The sequence below is a fragment of the Hyla sarda genome, chromosome 3 (assembly GCF_029499605.1).
Source record: "Hyla sarda isolate aHylSar1 chromosome 3, aHylSar1.hap1, whole genome shotgun sequence".
In the NCBI taxonomy this organism is placed as follows: Eukaryota; Metazoa; Chordata; class Amphibia; order Anura; family Hylidae; genus Hyla; species Hyla sarda.
The window spans coordinates 234,955,070-234,979,412 of record NC_079191.1 but is presented as its reverse complement, the minus strand read 5'-3'; the positions used below and the strand labels follow the sequence as shown (position 1 = coordinate 234,979,412).

General features: G+C 41.3%; 1 protein-coding gene across 6 annotated transcripts in view; it reads left to right on the top strand.

Moving 5' to 3' along the window:
- PDSS2 (decaprenyl diphosphate synthase subunit 2) overlaps nucleotides 1-22,838 on the top strand; it is a 315,097-nt gene extending 292,259 nt beyond the window's left edge. For all 6 annotated transcript variants that reach the window (XM_056566243.1, XM_056566238.1, XM_056566241.1 and 3 more), the window contains 4 exons: nucleotides 1,672-1,845; nucleotides 12,980-13,108; nucleotides 19,559-19,594; nucleotides 21,770-22,838. In XM_056566243.1, coding sequence (XP_056422218.1) covers nucleotides 1,672-1,845; nucleotides 12,980-13,108; nucleotides 19,559-19,594; nucleotides 21,770-21,928 — 498 coding nt within the window. In that variant the 3' untranslated portion in view covers nucleotides 21,929-22,838. The remainder of the gene's footprint in view (nucleotides 1-1,671; nucleotides 1,846-12,979; nucleotides 13,109-19,558; nucleotides 19,595-21,769) is intronic.
- Nucleotides 22,839-24,343: the final 1,505 nt, after the last annotated feature.

Genomic DNA, 24,343 nt, shown 5'->3' with positions numbered 1-24,343 from the left:
TTAGCTTGTGGCCTCAGCTGGGCATCGATACCTATAGCAGACTGTACTAGCAGAGCATTGATAACATAGATCAATGCAATGCATATTCATTGCATTGATATAAGTAAGGAATCAAATAGTTGCTTATAAAAGGCCAAAAAAGAGTTAAAAAAGGTGAAAAAAAATGTTAAATCCCCCAGTGATAAAATGTCAAATCACCCTTCAAAAAAAAAACATGTTTGGTATGGCTGTATGTGAAAGTTTTCAGACTATCAAATTATAATATTCTTTATCTCTCATGGTCAACAGCGTAAACACAATAAATACCAAAGTCCAAAATTTTGATTTTTGGTCACATCAAATCCCAGAAAAAATTTAATAAAAAGTGAATAAAAAATCTTTTTTAAGCAAATTGATAAAAACTACAGGTCATGGTGAAAAAAGGAGGTAGGTGGGAAAGTAAAAAATGGCATAGGGGTTAGAACAAAGTGAGACAGCTTGTTTTTTTTTTTTTATAGTAACATAAAATTTTTTTTTCCATGTTTGGTATCATTGGAATCATACTGACTTGAAGAATAAATATAGCATGTCAGTTTTACAAAACATTGAATTCAGAAAAAATATTGCTATATTTTTTTTCCTTTATTAAGTGAACCAGTAAAAAGTAAAACTTGTCCTGCAAAATAAGCCTTTATACAACTAATGTACAATTCAGAGAGGAAGAGAACATAGGCCAAAAATCGATGTTTAAGTGGGTAGAGAAGGGGTTAAAGTTAAGTTTAACCCCAACTGATGTTCAATGTACATATCAAGAAACTTTAAAAAAGCATGTCATTTGGGCAGCGTAAGCTATCTATTTAATGAGAGAAAAATCTCAGTTTTTTGGGGGGGATTGACTAAAGTTTTTTTTTTTTTTTCTTACATAAATCCCAAAGGGGTAAATAACATGACATTTTGAGAAGTCAGATCATTGCTAACAATGGTGACAACATTCATGTTTTTTTTTTTCTTATTTATTTGTTATGTTATAATGTGTACTTATTTCAGGTAACTTGTTAGCAGAATCATGTGTCTTCATAAGAAGCAGTACTATTTCCGGACATTATATAACTTGTATATATCATTTATCACCAGATTTCTAAGTTTCAGTTGTCATTGAACTAGTGAATGGAGCCTAGCCTTTTTGATGTCTCGCATACACTTAACAAAAAATGAGGAGACCTCCACTTCTGTGTATCTGTCTCACCATGGAGGACATTATAGAACAGTGCTGAGCAATCTAAGCTGTGGAAATCCTTTAGAATGAGATCTCCTACTCACTATAGGTTGCTGTTGTCTCTCTACAGTCTCTCTGTCTGCATCTGGCCCTCTCCATATACTTCTAAGGGCAGCATGTAAACTAATCACTCAAAGATGATTGTCTGTCTCCTCGCTAAAGACAGACTTGAGCTGTTTTTCAGAGTAAATTTTGAGTTTAGAAGGTGGGAAGGAGCAGGGAAGTGGCCTTATAAGAGAAGAAAGAGGCATTATCCTCTGATAAGACATAAGTTTCTTGTATTTGCTTGTACTATTGATTTATGCAGCATTTGTTGACACAACAGTGAGGTTTGTAATAAAAATAGTTTCTCTTTGGTATACTGCATAAGTTTCATCCAGCCAACCATATCTTCATATTTATTTATGTATTTTTAGAAAAATGCTTTCACTGACAACATTGGAATAACCAACTGGATGGAGCACATTTTCCTTTCCCATGGTGCACTTCTGGCTAAAAGCTGTCAAGCAGCAATGGAACTAGCAAAGCATGATCCAGAAGTCCAGTCTATGGCTTTTCAGTATGGGAAGCACATGTCTTTAAGCTATAAGGTACTTTTATTCTATTATTTTTATTATTACTATATGGTAAATTTCTTTGTTTGTTTAGTATTGTTTGCTAGTTTGTTTAGTATTCACTGAAAAATAAAATAAAAACATGCCACCATTATTCCATGTTCCAATATATTATCCTTAGATTATATAATGTCGCTGTGATAGGTACGTTGGCCTTTTCCATCTACATCTTGATTTCTCCATTTTCAAAACTGGAAGAATCTGTTCTTCTGAAATAATCTCCTGCAAATACCCGCTGGTAGTTTATTTTTTTGGCAGGCAGATTATAGAGAAATCCAAGATTTCATCCTCAAAATAACAAGCAAGAATTATTGGAAGTTCATACAAGGTAAAACATAAGGTGAGGAACTGAATTATCAGTTAGATTTGGCCTTGTATGCAGGATTGCCTGTTTTGGGTCAGAGATGTAACTCTTTCCCTTTGAATGAAAAAAAAAAAAAAACATGAGGGAATTACGGTATTTGATTTAGAATCAAAGTACACTGCTCAAAAAATAAAGGGAACACAATGTATAATGTAACTCCAAGTCAATCAGATTTCTGTGAAATCACGCTGTCCACTCAGGAAGCAACACTGATTGACAATCAATTTCACATACTGTTGTGCAAATGGAACAGACAACAGGTGGAAATTAAAGGCAATTAGCAAGACACCACAATAAAGGAGTGGTTCTGCAGGTGGTGACCACAGAAAACTTCTCAGTTCCTATGATTCCTGGCTGATGTTTTGCTCACTTTTTAATGCTGGTGGTGCTTTCACTCTAGTGGTAGCATGAGACAGAGTCTACAACCCACACAAGTGGCTCAGGTAGTGCAGCAGCAGGACCGCTACCTCTTCCTTTGTGCAAGGAGGAGCAGGAGGAGCACTGCCAGAGCCCTGCAAAATGACCTCCAGCAGGCCACAGATGTGCATGTGTCCACTCAAACGGTCAGAAACCGATTCCATGAGGGTGGTATGAGAGACCGACGTCCACAGGTGGGGGTTGTGCTTACAGCCCAACACCCTGCAGGCCGTTTTGGATTTGCCAGGGAACACCAAGATTGGCAAATTCGCCACTGGCGCCGCGTGCTCTTCACAGATGAAAGCAAGTTCACACTGAGCATGTGACAGATGTGACAGAGTCTGGAGATGCCGTGGAGAACGTTCTGCTGGCTGCAACATCTTCCAGCATGACTGGTTTGGCGGTGGGTCAGTAATGGTGTGGGGTGGCATTTCTTTGGGGGGCCGCACAGCCCATCATGTGCTTGCCAGAGGTAGCCTTACTGCCATTAGGTACCGAGATGAGATCTTCAGACCCCTTGTGAGACCATATGCTGGTGCAGTTGGCCCTGGGTTCCTCCTAATGCAAGACAATACTAGACGTCATGTGGCTGGAGTGTGTCAGCTGTTCCTACAAAAGGAATGCTTTGATGCTATGGACTGGCCCGCCCGTTCCCCAGACCTGAATCCGATTGAGCACATTTGGGACATCATGTCTCGCTCCATCCACCAATGCCACGTTGCATCACAGACTGTCCAGGAGTTGGCGGATGCTTTAGTCCAGGTCTGGGAGGACATCCCTCAGGAGACCATCCGCCACCTCATCAGGAGCATGTCCAGGTGTTGTTAGGAGGTCATAAGGGTACGTGGAGGCCACACACACTACTGAGCCTCATTTTGACTTGTTTTAAGGACATTACATCAAAGTTGGATCAGCCTGTAGTGTGGTTTTCCACTTTGATTTTGAGTGTGACTCCATATCCAGACCTCCATGGGTTGATAAATTTGATTTCCATTGATAATTTTTGTGTGACTTTGTTGTCAGCACATTCAACTATGTAAAGACGAAAGTATTTCATAAGATGAATTCATTCATTCAGATCTATGATGTGTTATCTTAGTGTTCCCTTTATTTTTTTGAGCAGTATACTATTTCTCGTGCAAGGTTGACTAGACAGGGACTGCCTGTTTGTGAATAACTTCATTTGGAAACATAGTGTGGAGGCCTCTGTTTTAAGGCTAATATTTTTTCTTTCATCTTTAGCTAATCAATATCTAAAAGTAGAAGTGATTAAAAACTGGAAAATGTTTCTGCAAGTGCCTCTGCCTCTTTAGAGGGGTCATCCAGGAATATAAAACCAAAGCTAATTTCTTTCAAAAAAGTCTCCAGGTTGGGTGTGGTTCTGCAGCTCAGTTCCAGTGAAGTGAATGAAGCCAAGTTGTAATACCACACACAACCTGGAGACAGACACTGAGCTGTTTTTGAAATAAATTAGCTCTTTTTTATGCCTGGATAACTCCTTTAAAGGGGAACTCCGGACCTAATACATCTTCTCCCCTATCCTATCCCGCCCCCTCCCATAGACTTGCATTGAGAGGGTGGGACGTGACGTCACACGGGGTCGCAGTCGTGACGTCACGATACTCTGGCCCTGTAGTTGTTACACTACACATTTGGAGCCTCCAGCTCTGCGGAGAGCACTAAGGTCGGTGCGCAATGACAGATTGAAATTAAATGGTGTGTCGGCTTTATACCAAATATAATAGGACTAATGTCTTCCAAAGATTAAAATTTAATTAATTCATTGAAGGCCGGAGATGTTACATCTGGAATACAGTTAAAGACAGGTACGAACGCCTTTGTAATAAAATTTTTCTTTTTCTTTAAATGCTTGAGAATATTACTTTAATCACACAGTTTGGAATGGTGTGAAAGATAGCCTTAAAGGGGAATTCCGGTACTTTTCTTCTTATCCCCAATCCACAGGATGGGGGATAAGTGATTGACCGCAGGTGGGTCCAACCGCTGGGAACCCCTGCAAGCTTATGCCCGGCGCCCTGGTGTTTTGGAGATTTGTACTCTGAACACTGACTATCCTTTGCATGGAGCAGCTGTTGTCGACATGCCCCCTTCATGCACTGTCCATGGGAGAGCCTGAGATACACAAGCACTTTATTTGTGTATCTCTTGCTCTTTCATAAATGCAGGCTGTATCTCTCATCTCTCGGTATACACAAAGAACAGGAGGTGCTTCTTCCCCTAAATCTTTATAGTACTTCCTTAAGAAGCAGCAGCTGTATGAAGGACATTATAGAGCAGCACTGTGTAAGCTGTAAGTCCAACACTGCGGTGAAATCTAGTACTCACTAAAAGCTCCTGCAGTCTTTGTGTGTTTCTGCATATGTCTCCATCTCCATCCATCCCTCCCTTTTTTTTCCCTCTCCTCTCTCTTTAGACTTTTGTGGCCAGCTGTAACTTTCTCCCTCAGCAAGCTTATCCATCTTTAGATAAACCTGAACTTTTTTTCTAACTGAATAATGAGTCTAGGAGGAAGCAAAGTTTATTGAAACAACAGAGCCTGTTTAATGTAGAAATTCACACACACGCTATTGTGACATCATGGCGGTAGAGCATACTTTAATTGTGCATGCATGGAATTGTGACATCACAATCCTATACAATAAAAATCAAGGCAAAAATGTTTCTAAAAAGTAAAAAAACTCCTTCCTGGTTGTAGATGTACACCCCATTTTCCAATTCTCTGTCCGGCTTGGATATATAGCGTCATATGTTTAATGGCAGATCTGCACAGCACTTTTCATTAACCATTTGGTAACACTGCATGTATATTTTTTGTTCTGTAGCAATGCTCTACAGTTCCTTAACCCCTTAAGGTCCATTTTCACCTTAAGGACTCAGCCCTTTTTTGCAAATCTGACCACTGTCACTTTATCCATTAAAGTGGTATTCTGGGAATTTTTTTTATTTGACTATGCTACAGGAGCTGTAAAGTTAGTGTAGTTTATAATATAGTGTCTGTACCTGTGTGTGACGGTTTTCTCACAATTCTTATGTAATTTTCACCCCAATATTTATTTTTACCAGCATACAAAATGACTGCTGTCTCGGATTTTTCCCAGCTTGCAATGCGGTCGAGACCTGACTCACTAGTCATCTGATGACAGAGAGCCTGTCTGCTTCAATGGGTGGAGAGAGCAATCTGCAAGTAATGCAACAGCTGGAGGCATCCTGATTGAAAACCACAGGTCTACAGTCATTTATGTTTCAATGAGTGGGGTAGCTGATGTGTGGGAAGAAGGAAAATGGTATCATGGGATTTGTAGGCAAACAAGAAAACTGAAAACAGGAAATACAAGTTCACAGAAAGCAAGCAACAGTGTTCTGGTAATCTCACAGCATAGCCATTTAGCCCAAGACAAGCGCAGATCCTTCCTAAGCATGTCCATTACTGTCTGCCAGGTATGTACTATTATCACCTTATGGTGGATAACCCCTTTAATAACTCTGAGATGCTTTTACTTTTCATTATGATTCAGAGATTGTTTTTTTCATGACATATTCCACTTTAACATAGTGGTAAATTTTTGTCGTTACTTACATCCTTTCTTGGTGAAAAATCCCCAAATATCATGAAAATTTTGAAATTTTCTAACTTTGAAACTCTCTGCTTGTAAGGAAAATGGATATTCCAAATAAATTATATATTGATTCGCATGTACAATATGTCAACTTAATGTTGGCATCATAAAGTTGACATGTTTTTACTTTTTGAGGACATTAGAGGGCTTCAAAGTATAGCAGCATTTTTAAAAATTTTCAACTAAAATTCAAAATCTGAATTTTTCAGGGACCAGTTAAGCTTGAAGTGAATTTGAGGGGCTTTTCTGTGAGAAACCTCACCTGGAAAGTGTTGGTCTGGGAAAATCCGGGGGCCCACAGTTCCAGAGGTGCTTTGGCCCCCTCTTCAGCGGTCACCAAAGATTGGGGCCTTTAGAACTTCCTCTTGGAACTGCAGGACCGTCCCTGTGTTGCCAGTTGTACATGACAACCTGTACCATGGAGACCGCAACTTTTTTTTTACCATACCCGTGTTTTCCGCATGGCATCATACGGCTTGAGGACTTGATCAGAGATCAACTCTCCCCATATACTAATTGTAGTCCAGAATACAATCAGGCTTGAGGACCAGTCCCGCGGTACCTCACACAGGGACAGGGGTGCTGCTGTTCGCATGAATTGTGGACAACATAAGGACATCCCTCTAATCCTTATACCTGACCAGGAACAGGTTTTCATGGGAAAAGGCATGGGACTCACCCCGGGGGATAGGAGTCTGGAGGGGATAGGTCAGAAGGCCTCTTTGATTCTTCCGCACTGTCCCACAAGTGACCGTGGATCTGGAGGCAAGGGATGTGAAAAGAGGAATACTGGTATAAAAGTTATCCACGTAATGGTGGTAACCTTTATCTAGCAATAGGTGCAAAGAGTGGGGGGACATTCTGAGGTTCAATACGGTAATCTTTTCCCTTGTACACTATAAACTTGCAAGTGTACCCTGAGGTACTCTCGCAAAGTTTATACATCTTCACACCTGCCCGCTTAGTTGGAATGTACTGGTGGAAGATGAGTCTCCCCTTAAAGCTAATGAGAGACTCATCAATAGAGACCTCCCTTCCAGGGACATAGGCCTCCCAAAATTTGGCCCTGAAGTGATTGATGACCGGCATGATTTTATACAGGCGGTCATACGCGGGATCACATTGGTGGGGACATGCCGCATTATCAGCATAATGCAAACATTTCCGAATGGCCTTGAACTGGGTATGTGTCATGGCCGTTCTGTAGGGTGGGGTCTGGTAGAGGATGTCCCTGCTCCAGTATTGCCTGACACTGGGTTTTATAACTAGGCCCATATGCATCACAAGGCCCCAAAATGTCCTAATTTCAGCTGCATTGACTGGGAACCAGCCATTGGACCTAGCTAAAAAGAAGCCTGGGTTTGCGGCGAACTGTTGGACGTACAGATTCGTCTGGTTAACCATCAGATTGACAAAGTTGTCACTGAAATAATACCTAAAATAGTCTACAAACTCAGGAATAACGGGCTTGTGGTCCACTGGCTGAGTCCAGACAAGTTCTCCGGTATAGGGAACCAGTGAACTTGGCTGGGGCGGTTTGACTAGTACAGGTGCCAGGAGGACTCGCACTAGCATGGGGCACAGGGTAAGGAGCAGAGGAGGTTTGTGGTCCCGCATGGCGGTATCTCTGCCGCCTTGGTGTCTCATCATCAGAAGATGACGGGGAAGATAACAAAAATGTGGGGTCTTCCTCGCCCTCACTGGTGCTTTTAGTTTTGGAGGCAAGTAAAGCACATGTGGTCTTGACTTCCTACCCTAACCCGCCCTAGTCCACTAACTGACCTGCATACAGGTACGCCCTGAGTCCTTAAGTACCAGGCCGTCAGGCCGTACCTGTACGCCCTGCGTCCTTAAGGGGTTAAATAAACATGTCAGTAGAGGCATAGGAGTAACCTGCCATCAGTATGTAACTATAAAGGCTTGGATCAGAGATAAATCTGATCCTGGCGGTTTAACGCCTAAGATGCAATAGTTAGTATTAACCACAGCATCTAATCTGTTAAAGAGAGGGAACAGGCTCCCTCTGTGAACCTATTTATTTCTAGATTTATTAAGAAATTTTTAAATTAACATAAATTAGGGTTCTGTCAAAAGAGTCGTGGTGGCAGGCTTTAACACCTTTTGGCAGAAGTTATTAGATACATGATACGGTGCAAGATCGTAATTAGTAAAAGTGTGCATGTCTGTGTTTGAGGTGTGTGTGTGTGTGGGGGGGGGGGGGGGGGCTGTATGGGGCCCTTCATCCAAGGGTAAACTAGTGTTGAATAAACAGGACACATTTTCCTTTCCCTTTAGTTTGTAGTTTCCTGATCCCCCTCATATTCTTGAGCACCTGATTAACATGTATGTCTCTAATTAGGACTATAAGCAAAATGTTAAAGGAATCCGTAACGTATGTTCTTTAAGTTGAAGATAAAATGTTTTTAGGCCTTAAGTGGTAATGGGGAAACAACAGATTTTACATACATAATTTAATAGTATTTTCAATGTTCACTGCACTATAGTGATGTATTCCCTGAAGTTCAACTTGTGCCCAGGAGCATCATGGAATCCTCTGGGTGACAGCAATGACTCTTTCTTGTTATATTTCAAAGTACTGTTCACTAGTGGGAATTTATACAGAATGTAGACAAATAAAAAAAGTAATGTATAAAAAATTTATAAATATACTTCTTACAAAAGAAATATTTATTGGGTTAATTTAATGGTTAATTGATTATGATTTTAAGTATATTTGTTGTGCGTACTGTTCATCATATTAAAGGACATCTGCAGCGTTACAAACACTTATCCCCTATCCTCAAGATAGGGGATAAGTGTTTGATCGCGGGGGGTCCGAACGATGGGGCCCCCGGCGATCTCCTGTACGGGGCCACGGGGCCGCATGCCAGCCGCCGCAGCATGACGTTGCGGCCGGCACGCCTCCTCCATTCATCTCTATGGCAGAGGCGGGGAGGCAGCATTCGTGCCTCCCCACATCCCCCATAGAACTGTATGGGGACGGGGAGGAGACGGGGAGTCACTGTCGACCTCTAGGTCGACACTATGCGCCTTAGCACTCACCATGAGCGCTTATGGCGGCGCCCCGTTAGGGAGATCGGGGGGGGGGGTCCCAGCGGTCGGACCCCCCCGCGATCAAACATTTATCCCCTATCCTGTGGATATGGGATAAATGTAATGCCGCTGTAGTTGTCCTTTAATATAACCATTAATTTTCTACTCCATGTTTAAAAAATCTCTGTGTGTGATTAATATACAGTAAATACATGATAAATCGAATTAATGGAAGACACAACAGTTTCCCATTAAACTTAAAAGAGTTGTCTGGTGAAAGAAACAACCTGTCTATGGTGTTACTAATATAATGTAATTAGCCATAGTGCACAGATATCACCCAATCAGCTGAGCTGTCTGGCTTGTAGCTGTGACATCACATCCCTGCTCAACTCTCCTCTCTTGTCTGCTCAGGACTAGACCAATGATGTGAAAAGTGGGATCCTGTTATTACTTCTCATTAGATATTAAGGCAGCAGGAAGTCTTTCTTTGTCATAGTTTCTGTCAAAACAGGCTCACTGCTGACGTATCTGAAACATTTAGCAAATGTTTGCATTTCTACACAGTTAACTATATAGTAAAAATGACACATTGGCCCTGGAGTGTCGGTTTGTGTTTGACTTTTGCTTTTCCAGCCTTTTTTTCTCTTGGTATTTACTAATCTGTCGCACTTTTCCCGATCTTTTTAGTTGCAGGGAAAAAATCTGTTGCATGGTAATTTCTGTCGCAGGGGTCATCTGTCGCATGGTAAAATCTGTCGCAGGGTTAATACTGTCACACATTAAAATCTGGCACATGCATAAATCTGTCGCAATGAAAATTCTTTCGCAGTGCGACAGATTTTTAAAATAAGAACTGGGAAAAGAAAAAAATAATAATTTGTGAAAATATATATGTATAGAGACATATATATATATATAGAGAGAAAGACAGAGAGATTAATACAATTAATAAAATATCTATATAAATATATATATTTTTTTATACATATATGTATACACACACATATGGATAGATGTGTTAAAATTAGTATATATATTTTTTATGATTCACCATTATTACTGAAACAATAGGAAAAAAAAAACGTGTTGTAAAAACTCATACAAATTTAGGTGCAAAACCCGACAAAAAGAGTTGGAATCCTGTTAGTAAATGAGGGCCATTATCTTTATTCTGTAGGTCTATATGAATACAACGATACCCAAAATTAAATAGGTTTTGTTTTATGAATATGAATATAAAGTTGTTATCTTATGACCCCTATAACAATTAAATTTTTTCATATATGGGGCTGTATGAGGGCTCATTTGTTTGTGCGTAATGTGCAGTTTTTATCTTTACCGTTTATTTTTTTTTACCTAATATTTATTATACGATTAAAAATAAGCAATTCTGGACTCTGGTATTGTTTTTGCATTTACGCCATTCACTGTATCGTTTAATTAACATTATTTCTGAATAGTCCAGACATTTCTGCACTCGGCAATACCACTTATGTTTATTTTTTTGTACATTATTTTATTTCAGAAAAGAGAACAGGAGAGTAATTTTAACTATAAGGGAAAGGGCTTAGTTACATTTATTTTATATACACAATTGATCACCTAAATGATCACAAATTACCCTAAATTTACCATTCACTAAGTGCAAAAACTAATAAAACGTTACTTTTATGCAAGTGCCTATGCAGAATAGAAACCTCAACCCACTAATCTCATCAGTATGTGAAAGGACTTAGTGATTCTGCATACATTAGTGCACTTGTCTTGGGAGTGGTGTGGCTGCCGTCCACACTCGCTCTACACACTCAGACCATGGAAGTGATATTAAAATCTCGCTCTACACACTCCCCTGATCTGAGTGTATAGAGTAAGTGTAGAGTGCTGCAACACTGCTCCCAAGACAAGCAGCAGTAGGGCATGCAGTATGCATATTCGAGCAAGAGAATTACTCAGTCCCTTCACATAGTGATGAGACCAGTGGGTTGAGGTTTTGAATCTGCATAGTTTATGCACTTAGTAGATGGTAAATTTAGGTTCATTTGTGATCACTTAGGAGATCAATTGTGTATATAACTTTTTTATCGCCCCTCCATCGATAGGTCCATTTTGTTTTCTATCCATAGTTATTAACACTTTTTTCACAAGTTTTTGTCCCCATAGGGGACTATTACATGAAATCTTTTGATTGCAAACATTGTTTAATACTATGCCGTAGCATAGCATCGTTCAGTTTTATTGGTGCTGTGCCTATACAGGCTGCCTGTATATCCGCAGTGATGATGTGATGACATGGAGGCAGGTAGAGCCCCTCTAGACATCTTCTTAACTGATGGGGACCCCGCAATTTCATTGTGGAGGTCCCGATCAGCCACCACAACCAACCAGCAACATTATTTTAGCCATCTTAGATCTTGTGATCTACTTTGATTGCAGGATCTAAGGGGTTAATGCTGAGTACTGGCTGCTGATCTTTAGAGTAGGCTCAACTTCTAAGGTCGCTTTAAAGAACTGTTGCAGACGCAGGGCATAAATGTATGCCCTACATCCAGGGGTTCTCCACCATAAAGTGATTTTAGTAAGTACCTGGCAGACAGTAATGGACATGCTTAGGAAGGATCTGCGCTTGTCTTGGGGCTGTTTTGTGAGTCCACCATAATACTATTGCTAGCTTTTTGTGAACTGGAATTTCCTGTTTGTTTTTCTTTTTTGCCTACAAATCCCATAATTCCATTTTCCTCCCTCCCACACATCAGCCACCCCACCCATTAAAACATAAATTAGCTGCATCCATTCAAAAGACCTGTGGTTTTCAATCAGGGTGCCTACAGCTGTTGCATTAGTTGCAGTTGATCTCTCCCCCACCAAGCGATCGCTCCACCCTTTGAAGCAGACAGGCTCTCTGTCATCAGATGACTAGTGAGCCAGGTCTCGGCCGTATTGCAACCTGGGAAAAATCTGAGACATTTTGTATGCTGTTAAAAATAAATATTGGGGTGAAAAACCCATAAGAATTGTGAGAAAACCGTCACACACAGGTACAGACACTATTTTTTTTCATGATAGGGGACTATTATATGCAATCTTTTAATTACAAACACTGTTCAATGCTGTGCTATAACATAGCATTGATCAGTGTTATCATTGTTCGGCTTATACAGGCTACCTGTATACTCGGAGTGCCAAACCGGTGTGTGGACCCTCGAGCCATCATGTCAGCTGATTGGGACCCTGTGAACGTGCAGAAAGGGGGTCTCTAAGCTCAATTTTGTGTTTGCCCCAGGTCCTCCTTAAGAAATTAAAATTATTATTTATTTTCATCTCTTTAAGTTTCTTGTAGCATTGGCCATTTTTTAAATAGATGTGTAGACTAGCCTATTTGTTCCATGGAGGTAAGTGGTTCTTTTGTAATGGTAACATTTTTCCAGTAATTGTTAAATGCAATAACAAATAACAGCCTTAATACCACAACTTTTAGATTGAGGGGTCCGTCACACCATTAACCATGTACTTGTACTATTCAAACAATTATTTAAATCAGTAGTTTGTTCTATATCCTGGTACTTATTGTGAATATAGCTGTAGACATGCTAGACTGTAATCATGACTAGAACAATGTTTGGTAACTGTATTTCAGCTGAACTCAGACCTGCAGCCGTTCATCAATGGGAAGTACAGTGGTACATCTTTCAGTCTGAACTGTGCCCCTGTTGTTCTTCACCAGGGGTTTGTAGGAAGAGAAGCATGGATGGAGCAGGTCAAACAGGTAATAACTATGTTTCTGACCACGCTTCTGGCCATGTGATGGCTCGAAAGAAAACAGTTTAATTAACCTACGCATGTCTTACATGAATAAATGAATGAATTTATTATGTCTGTTATATTATTTACCAGCATAAATAATTTATCTAGTGAACACATTTCTGTTTTTTTTCTGCTTTTAACCTCTTAATTACCAAGACTGGTAGTGCTTTAAAAGTGTGATTGAATGAAATCCAGTTACATGATCAAAATACAGTATCAGCTCAGGCCTCCTGCATAAACTCCCTCTGTTTCAAAATTCCAATGCTGCTAATAACTTGGGTGGTCACATGTGTAGGTATGTCTCCTCTCTGTTCGCTCTTACTGGTGCCTCTGCATATGCAGGCTTCCTTATATTCTAAGGCTTAGGGTGCTTGTGTATTAGAGAAGGTATTGTACAGGAGTGTAATGCTGGAATTTGGCGGGACAGTTGTGCTGCTGTCCACAGTTCAATATTAAATGGGAGATAAACAGGAATCCTCATCATTTACTGTACTTTTCTTTATGTGAAAACCCTTATAATGACACACTTATTGTTTTTTTTTTCTTTTTAGTTTGTTTCTTTTTTGCCTTTTTGCCCTTTAACAGCAATGATTAAAATTTTTTTCATTGATGTGACTGTTTAAGGCCTTGTTTTATGGAGGATATACCGTATATACTCGAGTATAAGCCGAGTTTTTCAGCACGATTTTTCGTGCTGAAAACACCCCCCTCGGCTTATACTCGAGTGAACTCCCCCACCCGCAGTGGTCTTCAACCTGCGGACTTCCAGAGGTTTCAAAACTACAACTCCCAGCAAGCCAGGGCAGCCATCGGCTGTCCGGGCTTGCTGGGAGTTGTAGTTTTGAAACCTCCGGAGGTCCGCAGGTTGAAGACCACTGCGGCCTTCAACATCATCCAGCCCCCTCTCACCCCCCTTTAGTTCTGAGTACTCACCTCCGCTCGGCGCTGGTCCGGTCCTGCAGGGCTGTCCGGTGAGGAGGTGGTCCGGTGAGGAGGTGGTCCGGGCTGCTATCTTCACCGGGGAGGCCTCTTCTAAGCGCTTCGGGCCCGGCCTCAGAATAGTCACGTTGCCTTAACAACGACGCAGATGCGTCGTTGTCTAGGCAACGGCTCTATTCCGGGCCGGAAGCGCGGAGAAGAGGCGCCCCCGGTGAAGATAGCAGCCCGGACCACCTCCTCACCGGACCACCTCCTCACCGGACAGCCCTGCAGGACCGGACCAGCGCCGAGCGGAGGTGAGTACTCAGAACTAAAGGGGGGTGAGAGGGGGCTGGATGATGTTGAAGGCCGCAGTGGTCTTCAACCTGCGGACCTCCGGAGGTTTCAAAACTACAACTCCCAGCAAGCCCAGACAGCCGATGGCTGCCCGGGCTTGCTGGGAGTTGTAGTTTTGAAACCTCTGGAGGTCCGCATGTTGAAGGCCGCAGTGGTCTTCAACCTGCGGACCTCCGGAGGTTTCAAAACTACAACTCCCAGCAAGCCCGGACAGCCGATGGCTGCCCGGGCTTGCTGGGAGTTGTAGTTTTGAAACCTCTGGAGGTCCGCATGTTGAAGGCCGCAGTGGTCTTCAACCTGCGGACCTCCGGAGGTTTCAAAACTACAACTCCCAGCAAGCCCGGACAGCCGATGGCTGGGAGTTGTAGTTTTGAAACCTCTGGAGGTCCGCAGGTTGAAGACCACTGAGGGCGAATGATGAGAAGAGGATGATGAAGGGGGGTGTGTGGGATGATGAAGGGGGGTGTGGGGATGATGAAGGGGGGTGGGGATGATGAAGGGGGGGGTGTGTGGGATGATTACAAGGGGATGATGAAGGGGGGATGTGTGGGATGATAAGGGGATGTGTGGGATGATGACAAGGGGATGATGAAGGGGGGATGTGTGGGATAAGGGGATGTGTGGGATGATGACAAGGGGATGATGACAAGGGGATGATGAAGGGGGGATGTGTGGGATGATAAGGGGATGTGTGGGATGATGACAAGGGGATGATGAAGGGGGGATGTGTGGGATGATAAGGGGATGTGTGGGATGATGACAAGGGGATGATGAAGGGGGGATGTGTGGGATGATGAGGATGTTAATGACGGGTCTGGATGATGACAGGGGGGGATGAGGTATTTCCCACCCTAGGCTTATACTCGAGTCAATAACTTTTCCTGGGATTTTGGGTTGAAATTAGGGGTCTCGGCTTATACTCGGGTCGGCTTATACTCGAGTATATACGGTATATATATATATATATATATATATATATATATATATATATATATATATATATATATATACACATATATATATATATATATATATATATACACATATATATATATATATATATACACATATACATACAGTCATGGCCGTAAATGTTGGCACCCCTGAAATTTTTCTAGAAAATGAAGCCTTTCTCACAGAAAAGAATTGCAGTGACACAGGTTTTGCAGTGACACAGGTTTTGCAAACTGCTCCAGGTCTCTCTTATTGGAAGGGCACCTTTTCCCAACAGCAATTTTAAGTTCTCTCCACAGGTGTTCAATGGGATTTAGATCTGAACTCATTGCTGGCCACTTCAGAACTCTCCAGCCCTTTGGGTGCTTTTTGATGTATGTTTGGGGTCATTGTCCTGCTGGAAGACCCAAGATCTTGAACGAAAAAACCCAGCTTTCTGACACTGGGCTGTACAGTGCAACCTGAAATCCGTTGGTAATCCTTAAAATTCATGATGCCTTGCACACATTCAAGGCACCCAGTGACAGAGGCAGCAAACCAACCCAAAACATCAGTGAACCTCCACCATATTTCACTGTAGGTACTGTGTTCTTTTCTTTGTAGGCCTCATTCCGTTTTCAGTAAACAGTAGAATGATGTGCTTTACCAAAAAGCTCTATCTTGGTCTCATCTGTCCACAGGACGTTTTCCCAGAAGGATTTTGGCTTACTCAAGTTCATTTTGGTAATATGTAGTCATGCTTTTTAAGTATCTGTGTTTAATTTCATTTAAATGTCGACGGATAGTTCACGCTGACACTGATGCTCCCTGAGCCTGCAGGACAGCTTGAATGTTTTTGGAACTTGTTTGGGGCTGCTTATCCACCATGCGGACTATCCTGCGTTGACACCTTTCATAAATGTTTCTCTTCCGTCCATGCCCAGGGAGATTAGCTACAGTGCCATGGGTTGCAAACTTCTTGATAATGTTGCGCACTGTGGACAAAGGCAAATCTAGATCTCTGGAGATGGACTTGAAACCTTGAGATTGTTGATATTTTTCCACAATTTTAGTTCTCAAGTCCTCAGACAGTTCTCTTCTCCTCTTTCTGTTGTCCATGCTTAGTGTGGCACACACAGACACACAATGCAAAGACTAAGTGATCTTCTCTCCTTTTTATCTGCTTTCAGGTGTGATTTTTATGTTGCCCACACCTGTTACTTGCCCCAGTTGAGTTTAAAGGAACATCACATGCTTAAAATAATTAAATTTTTCCACAATTTTGAAAGGGTGCCAATAATTTTGTCCAGCCCATTTTTGGAGTTTGGTGTGACATTATGTCCAATTAGATTTTTTTCCTCCCTTTTTTGGTTTAGTTCCAATACACACAAAGGGAATAAACATGTGTAAAGCAAAACATGTGTTACTGCAATCCTTTTCTGTGAGAAATACTTTCTTGAAAATGTCAGGGGTGCCAACATTTACGGCCATTACTGTATATATACAGGGTGGGCCATTTACATGGATACACCTTAATAAAATGGGAATGCTTGGTGATATTAACTTCCTGTTTGTGGCACATTAGTATATGTGAGGGGGGAAACTTTTCAACATGGGTGGTGACCATGGCGGCCATTTTGAAGTCGGCCATTTTGAATTCAAGTTTTGTTTTTTCAATAGGAAGAGGGTCATGTGACACGTCAAACTTATTGGGAATTTCACAAGAAAAACAATGATGTGCTTGGTTTTAATGTAACTTTATTCTTTCATAAGCTATTTACAAGTTTCTCTTTGTTTACAGCCATTGACATGTCGTCGAGGTTAACACGTGAGGAGTGGATAGAAATTGTGTTGATGTCTGGTGAACGCAGTAACTGGGTCATTGCAGCAGATTTCAATGCAAGACACCCTACGAGACCACCCATCTCCCATGCTACAGTCAGTTAGCAAACTGCTTGCTAAGTTTCGTGAAACTGGTTCAGTGATGGATTTGCAAAAATGTGGACGCATGAAATCTGTCACTAATGAAGAACCATCAGTGGCTGTCCTAGCTTCATTCAGCAAGAGCCCACAGCGTAGCACTCGCCGCATGTCACTGGAGAGTGGCATTAGTCGAACATCCCTTTGGCGGATATTAGCTATTCACAAATGGCACCCTTACAAACTCCAGCTACTGCAGCATCTCAACGAGGATGACCCAGATCGGCGCACTGAATTTGCAGAATGGGCAAAACAAAAATTGGAACAGGACCCTCAGTTTACGCAGAAGATTTAGTTCAGTGATGAGGCAAACTTTTATGTGAATGGTGAACTTAACAAACAAAACCACCGCTATTGGTCTGATACTAACCCACATTGGAGAGATCCCTCCAATACTGTTGGAACACAAACATTGATTGTATGGTGTGGTATATGGGGTACAAAGATAGTGGGGCCATTCTTCATCAATGGAAACCTCAAGGCCACTGGATATGCAAAATTGCTACATGATGATGTGTTTCCCTCTTTATGCACTGAAGCTGGCACGTTCCCTGAGTTTTTCCAGCAAGATGGTGCACCACCACATTATGGGTGTCAGGTCCGAGCATTCCTAGATGAACAGATTCCTGGAAAGTGGATTGGTCGTCGTAGGCCAGTTGAATGGCCCCCAAGGTCTCCCGATCTGACTTTTATCTTTGGGGTCATCTGAAGGCAATTGTCTATGCTGTGAAGATACGAGATGTGCAGCACCTGAAACTAATGATACTGGAAGCCTGTGCTAGCATTTCTCCTGCGGTGTTGCTATCAGTGTGTGAAGAGTGGGAGAAGAGGGTTGCATTGACAATCCAACACAATGGGCAGCACATTGAACACATTTTATAAGTGGTCAGAAACTTGTAAATAACTCATGAAAGAATGAAGTTACGTTAAAACCAAGCACATCATTGTTATTCTTGTGAAATTCCCAATATGTTTGATGTGTCACATGACCCTCTTCCTATTGAAAAAACAAGTTAGATTCAAAATGGCCGACTTCAAAATGGCCGCCATGTCACCACTAGAGATGAGCGAACTTACAGTAAATTCGATTTGTGACGAACTTCTCGGCTCGGCAGTTGCTGACTTATCCTGCATAAATTAATTCAGCTTTCAGGTGCTCCGGTGGTCTGGAAAAGGTGGATACAGTCCTAGGAAAGAGTCTCCTAGGACTGTGTCCACCTTTTCCAGCCCACGTGAGCACCTGAAAGCTAAACTAATTTATGCAGACTAAAATCATCAACTGGAAGTTAATATCACCAACCATTCCCATTTTATTAAGGTGTATCCATATAAATGGCCCACCCTGTATATTAAGTATTATCTATGGTCAGTTAGCATGGCGATGCATAGATCTGCATAAAAACTGTAGACACTAAACTATATTACTACACTACTACTCCTTTGGATAGGGGATAAGATGTTTTCCGGTGGAGTATCCCTTTAAGCCTTTTTAAAGAAGAAAAAAATAAGCAGGGAACTCGCAGCAAAAAGTGCAGCAGATCTTGCTAACTTCCCTTCAAATCAGAAGATGTCCAGCAGTGTCATTAGCTCAAAACTTGCAGAAACAAGTGGGACCAAGATACATTCATCTACTGTTAAGAGTCTGTCCAGAAGTGGTCCTCATAAAGGATTTGTGACCAAAAAGTTGTACCTTGACATGGAAACAAGGCCAAGAAACTCAACTCTGCACAAAAACAAAGGAACTGGAAATGGCAGCATATTCTCTGGACTGGTGAGTCCAGATGTGAAATATTTAGCTATTTTGTTGAAGACCTGGAGAGCAGTACAATAATGAGTGTCTGCAGGCAACAGTTAAGAATGGTGGAGGTTCCTTGCAAGTTTTTGCAAGGATGTTTTTTTTTATTAAATGGAGATTTTGTCAGGATTAATGATGTCCTCAATGTTGACAAATAAAGTACAGCAAAAGATCTACCCATTTGAAGCTGACTGAGCCAATCACATACCTCTGAGATCTATTTATTATTAAAATGCCCACAATAATGCCCCCATATAATGTAGGCTTTTTTGTATTAAAATCCTGGTGAGGGATACAAACATAAAGGGCATATATCAATACTTTATCCCATCACGAAAGGCTTAAATGCAATGTGAACAGAGCCTTGAAATGTTGTTTTGTAAAAGCTTTGTATATTTTTCTAATAAATCTTGTCTGTTCTTTTTCTAGGCTCAGCTGAAAGGAAACTTGTTAGACTTGGCAAAGGTTAGTATATGTACTAATACATTGTACAACAAAGCCTCACACAGGTACATGGTAAAACATTTTTTTTAAACTCTGATTTTATGAATACAGTGGTGGAGCAAATATGACAATTACTTTCAATTACTCTCCTGTTCCTTTATGACAGCTCCTTGCATTAAGCTGACAAACTAACAATTAGGGATACACTTGTAAAGTTATCCTAAATAATTTTTAATTTGTTTAGAACTTGTTTAGCTGAAAACATTGTGTCAAATGGTTCCTGCATGTAATAGATTGCATGCATTGCCGTGTTTATATTGTAAATGTATTTATATGAATAGTTGTGACTGGCTTTGAGATTTACAGTTTCTTTAGCTTAAATCAGAAAATAACAAATACACAAATAGGGGGAGATTTATCAAAACCTGTCCAGAGGAAAAGTTGCCCAGTTGCCCATAGCAACCAATCAGATCGCTTCTTTCATTTTTAACATGGCCTCTGCAAAATGAAATAAGCGATCTGATTGGTTGCTTTGGGCAATTGGGCAATTTCTTCTTTGCACAGGTTTTGATAAATCTCTCCCATAGAGAAGACTGCTGCCCCCGTTTCCAGTTTTCCAAGTGCGCCATGTAAGGGCTTGTTCATGATTTTTTATTGGGAAAACCACATGGATTCTACTTCCCTGAATTTTCAGTGGGAAATGCTGATTTTTTTAAAGACAGATTTGAAAGTAAATTACATTTTCAATAGAGATGAGCGAAGTTACAGTGATTCGATTCCTCACAAACTTCTCGGCTCGGCGGTTGCTGACTTTAGCCTGCATAAATTAGTTCAGCTTTCAGGTGCCCCGGTGGGCTAAAAAAGATGGAAACAGTCTTAGGGGAGAGTCTCCAGTCCACCGGAGCACCTGAAAGCTGAACTAATTTATGCAGGCTAAAGGCATCAACCGCCGAGCCGAGAAGTTTGTGACGAATTCAATCACTGTAATTTCGCTCATCTTTAATTATCAACATACCCTAAGTGTGTTAGTCATCAGTTAGAGCCGTGTCTTAAAGGGAATCTGTCACTAGGTTTATAATGCAAGATACATTTGTGACAGCAATGCTGGCTACAATGGTGTATTGCTTACATCTAGAAATGCAGTCATAAAAATCCTGTTATAGGAAATTCTCACATTACCCTAGGAACATCCTGAATATAACCCACATGGTTGCAGGGATGACGGGTTAAAGTCCATTGAGATACTAGAGGCTACCTTAAATGGTAACCTATGGCCGGTCAGAGGGTCTGTTGTTCAATTCTAAAGGTTATGCCAAATTGCTGCTTACTGGTATGGAGAAATCATAAGAGTATATTGAGGAATTGTTACTTGCAGTTCCTTGTTATATTCTTCAAAACTGCTTTATTTGTAGGACTTCACCTTTAACTTGTTTTTTCTTTTTGAGAATGTTTTGCTGTAGTATATAGGATTCTTTTTGTTCCACAGTTAATAGATATTGGTATTTTTATGACTTTAGGGTGGTACTGTAATTCAAGGCACAGTAGTTCTGTCTCTGTTTATAATTTAAATCACAGTTATTTTTATTGGAGACTAGAAACACTCTATGAAGATAACATTTGTAGTTGTAGACAGAGCAATGAAACACCGCTGTGCTCAATACTAGAATTACACATTACAAAAAAGGATTGAAACAGGCCCAAATTCCTTTTTCCAGAAGAGTTTAGACTCCAGTGTTTTAATGCAGGGTGGTGTCCCAGCAGCTGCATCATTTTTATATGATGATGAGATGTGGAGATTTGAAATATTAATAACGGGAAAGATATTTTACTTGCCGATCACATTTTCAGTCTCCTGTTTAAGGTGTCTGAACACAATACGGCTCTTCTTTGTTGATATGAGACTCGCTGTCACTGGGAAAGAAAAGCGTCTTAGAAAGGTAGCGATTTTAACTTTGCAGCTACCAGACTGAGGAGACCATGTCGTCCCCCGTCAGTTAACCAAACAAAAAAAGCTGTCTCATGTTCGTTCAGTATGACGTGATCTCTTTATGCGTGTGTTATAGTGGAGGTGGCATTTTTCTTTGTTAAGAACAATAGAGGCAAGATTTGAATTCATCATGTCATAATAAAAATATGCAGTGCCATGTGGCAGAGTGACTTATGTTTCATGGGTGCCTATGTTTTTTTTTTTTACAGTTGCAAGAGGCAATCAAGGCTGGCAAAGGTGTGACTGCAGCTATTGACCTGTGCTGTTACCATGGAAACAAAGCTCTGGAGAACCTACATTGCTTCCCTCCCTCAAAGGCCAGATCTGCCTTAGAGAACATTGTATATGCTGTGACCAGATTTCCATGACACTGTCAGCAGATGATTTCTGCTGCTTAATGTCATTTTCTTATTTTTATTTTTTTTTTCCCTTTTAATTTTGTATTTGTAAAGGTGATTATTCAGCAAAGCCTGGAGTAGTCGCCAATGCCTTCGGATTCTCATGCATCACATTGAACAGTGGATGTAAAGCCTATTTTTTATCTTGTTTGGATTGCAAGTGATAAAAATAGAATAAGGAAAAAAAAAAAGTCAAATAATTTTCTCTTGTCATGCCAGAAGCACACTTGAGGCTGAACTAGTAGAAATAATTAATGAGGTTTACTGCTGTGACCTCAGTAAATGGCCAGGAAATAAGTTCTTATTGATTGGACATAGCCAGGGATGGCGCCAGCGTGGTGGCCTGTGGTTTTCCTGCTCCTGGGAGGACAGAAGGGGTGGGATTCTGCAGGTGTCAATAGGAAATCTCTTCTCTAATCTGAGTTCCTCAATACTATGCAGTGTGTGCCCACATCAAGGACACTCCTCATTAGCATTACATCCTATATATGTGCCCTGAACCTTTTACAATGCTAGTCCTACCCATGAAATCTGCTGCAGCCCTCTCCCGTTTACATCTTATTTATATATAAACTCATCCATCTGCCCAAACAAGTTCCTGCATTGCAAAAATGCTTTATTTTAAGTAACTCTCAGCATTTCAGTCCCTGTTTTTGTGCAGCTCATCACAATGTTTACTACAACTTCTGAAATGAAAATATTGTTATTTTTTATTTCAAGTCTTTTTTATTACAATTAAAAAAAAAAAAGGAAAACGTAATCAACTAAAAGAAGTGTAAATTGTATATTTATTTCTAAAGAAATGAATGTTATCAGCATAAATGTCAACATGTCTTGTGTGTACATTCTTTTGAATAATTTCAGCTATGTGAACACCAGTTTGTACATTAAATCATTAGTTTTTAGTGTTTGGGTTATTGTTTTTTTGATCAGATAAGATAACCAGCTGAAGTTAAGTTTGTTTATATTCAATATATTTCCCCAGCTCCCTGCAGTCATCTTGTGCCGGAATGTTTTTTTCCTAGTTATAATTGTTATAGATGGAAGGGTAGTAAATGTGGTGACCTAGGAGTCAGTACAGCACAGGGGTGTGAAATCTGTCTATGTAACGGGTGATAACTATAAGTGGTAGATTGAATCCTTGTGTCAATTACTGGAAAGTTTTTACAGTGACCCCTCGACCTACGATGGCCCCGACATACGATAATTTCAACATGCATGTTGAAGGCAGCATCAATATATGATGCTTTTGGATGTCGGGCCATTGCATAAACGGCTATCCGGCAGCGCAGACTGCTTCAGCTGCCACCGGATAGCCGTTTACAGTGCCCCGTGTGGTCCGCTGACAATTACTTATCTGTCCTTGGGGCTCTGGCGCGTCCTCTTCGGGATCCTCTGCATCGTCGGCGCTCTCCATCGACGTCATCACGTCGCTGCACACGCCGTTCCGTCATCCAATAGGAGCGGCGTGATGGCGGCGACTGAGAGCGCGGATGCCGGGGACACAGCGGCAGCAATAAACGGCGACATCCCGGGCAGCGGTGACGAGCGGTGATGGTCCGGAGCGGCGGGGACACGTGAGTACAACTTCCTCTAACAGTGGTCTACAACCTGCGGACCTCCAGATGTTGCAAAACTACAACTCCCAGCATGCCCGGACAGCCAACGGCTGTCCGGGCATGCTGGGTGTTGTAGTTTTGCAACATCTGGAGGTCCGCAGGTTGTAGACCACTGTCCTATACTTTACATTGCACGGATCCCTGAACATGCGATAGTTTCAACAAACGATGGTCCGTTTGGAACGGATTACCATCGTATGTTGAGGGACCACTGGTATTAGTATTAATTCCTTGATTCTTTTCTTCCTGTTATTTCTTGAATTACCTTCTATTATTAAGACTTTTAAATCTGTCATACTTTGTCCTGGTCCAGAGAAATGTTTACCCACGGCAGTGTAGATTCAGAGTTTGAAGAGAATAAAGGAGATGTAGCACTTCTTACCTTTCACTGTGTTTTCCCTGAACTGCAGCCCCATGACACCCTGCTGTGGAGGGAAATAAAACATGGCCCTGTTCAAGTGAGTGAGGCCAGCTGTAGTTCCCCAAACAGCCCAATGTATGGGAGTTCTGCTTGCAAGGAACAATTTAAAAGTGGACAAGGCACTACACCACTGCTGCATTCCCATCATTCTCTTAATCAACAGGGGTCCAGCAGTTGGACTTCCACCAATCATGAATGATGATACATCCCAGTGACATGCCATCAGTCCAGTGGCTGTTTGGATGAAAGATAAGATAAATCTGGGAATATTTCTCAGTAGCAATTTTCCTCAAGATGTTCATGTAAGGGGTACTACATGACCTCTAGGGGCACCTTGCTGTTGAT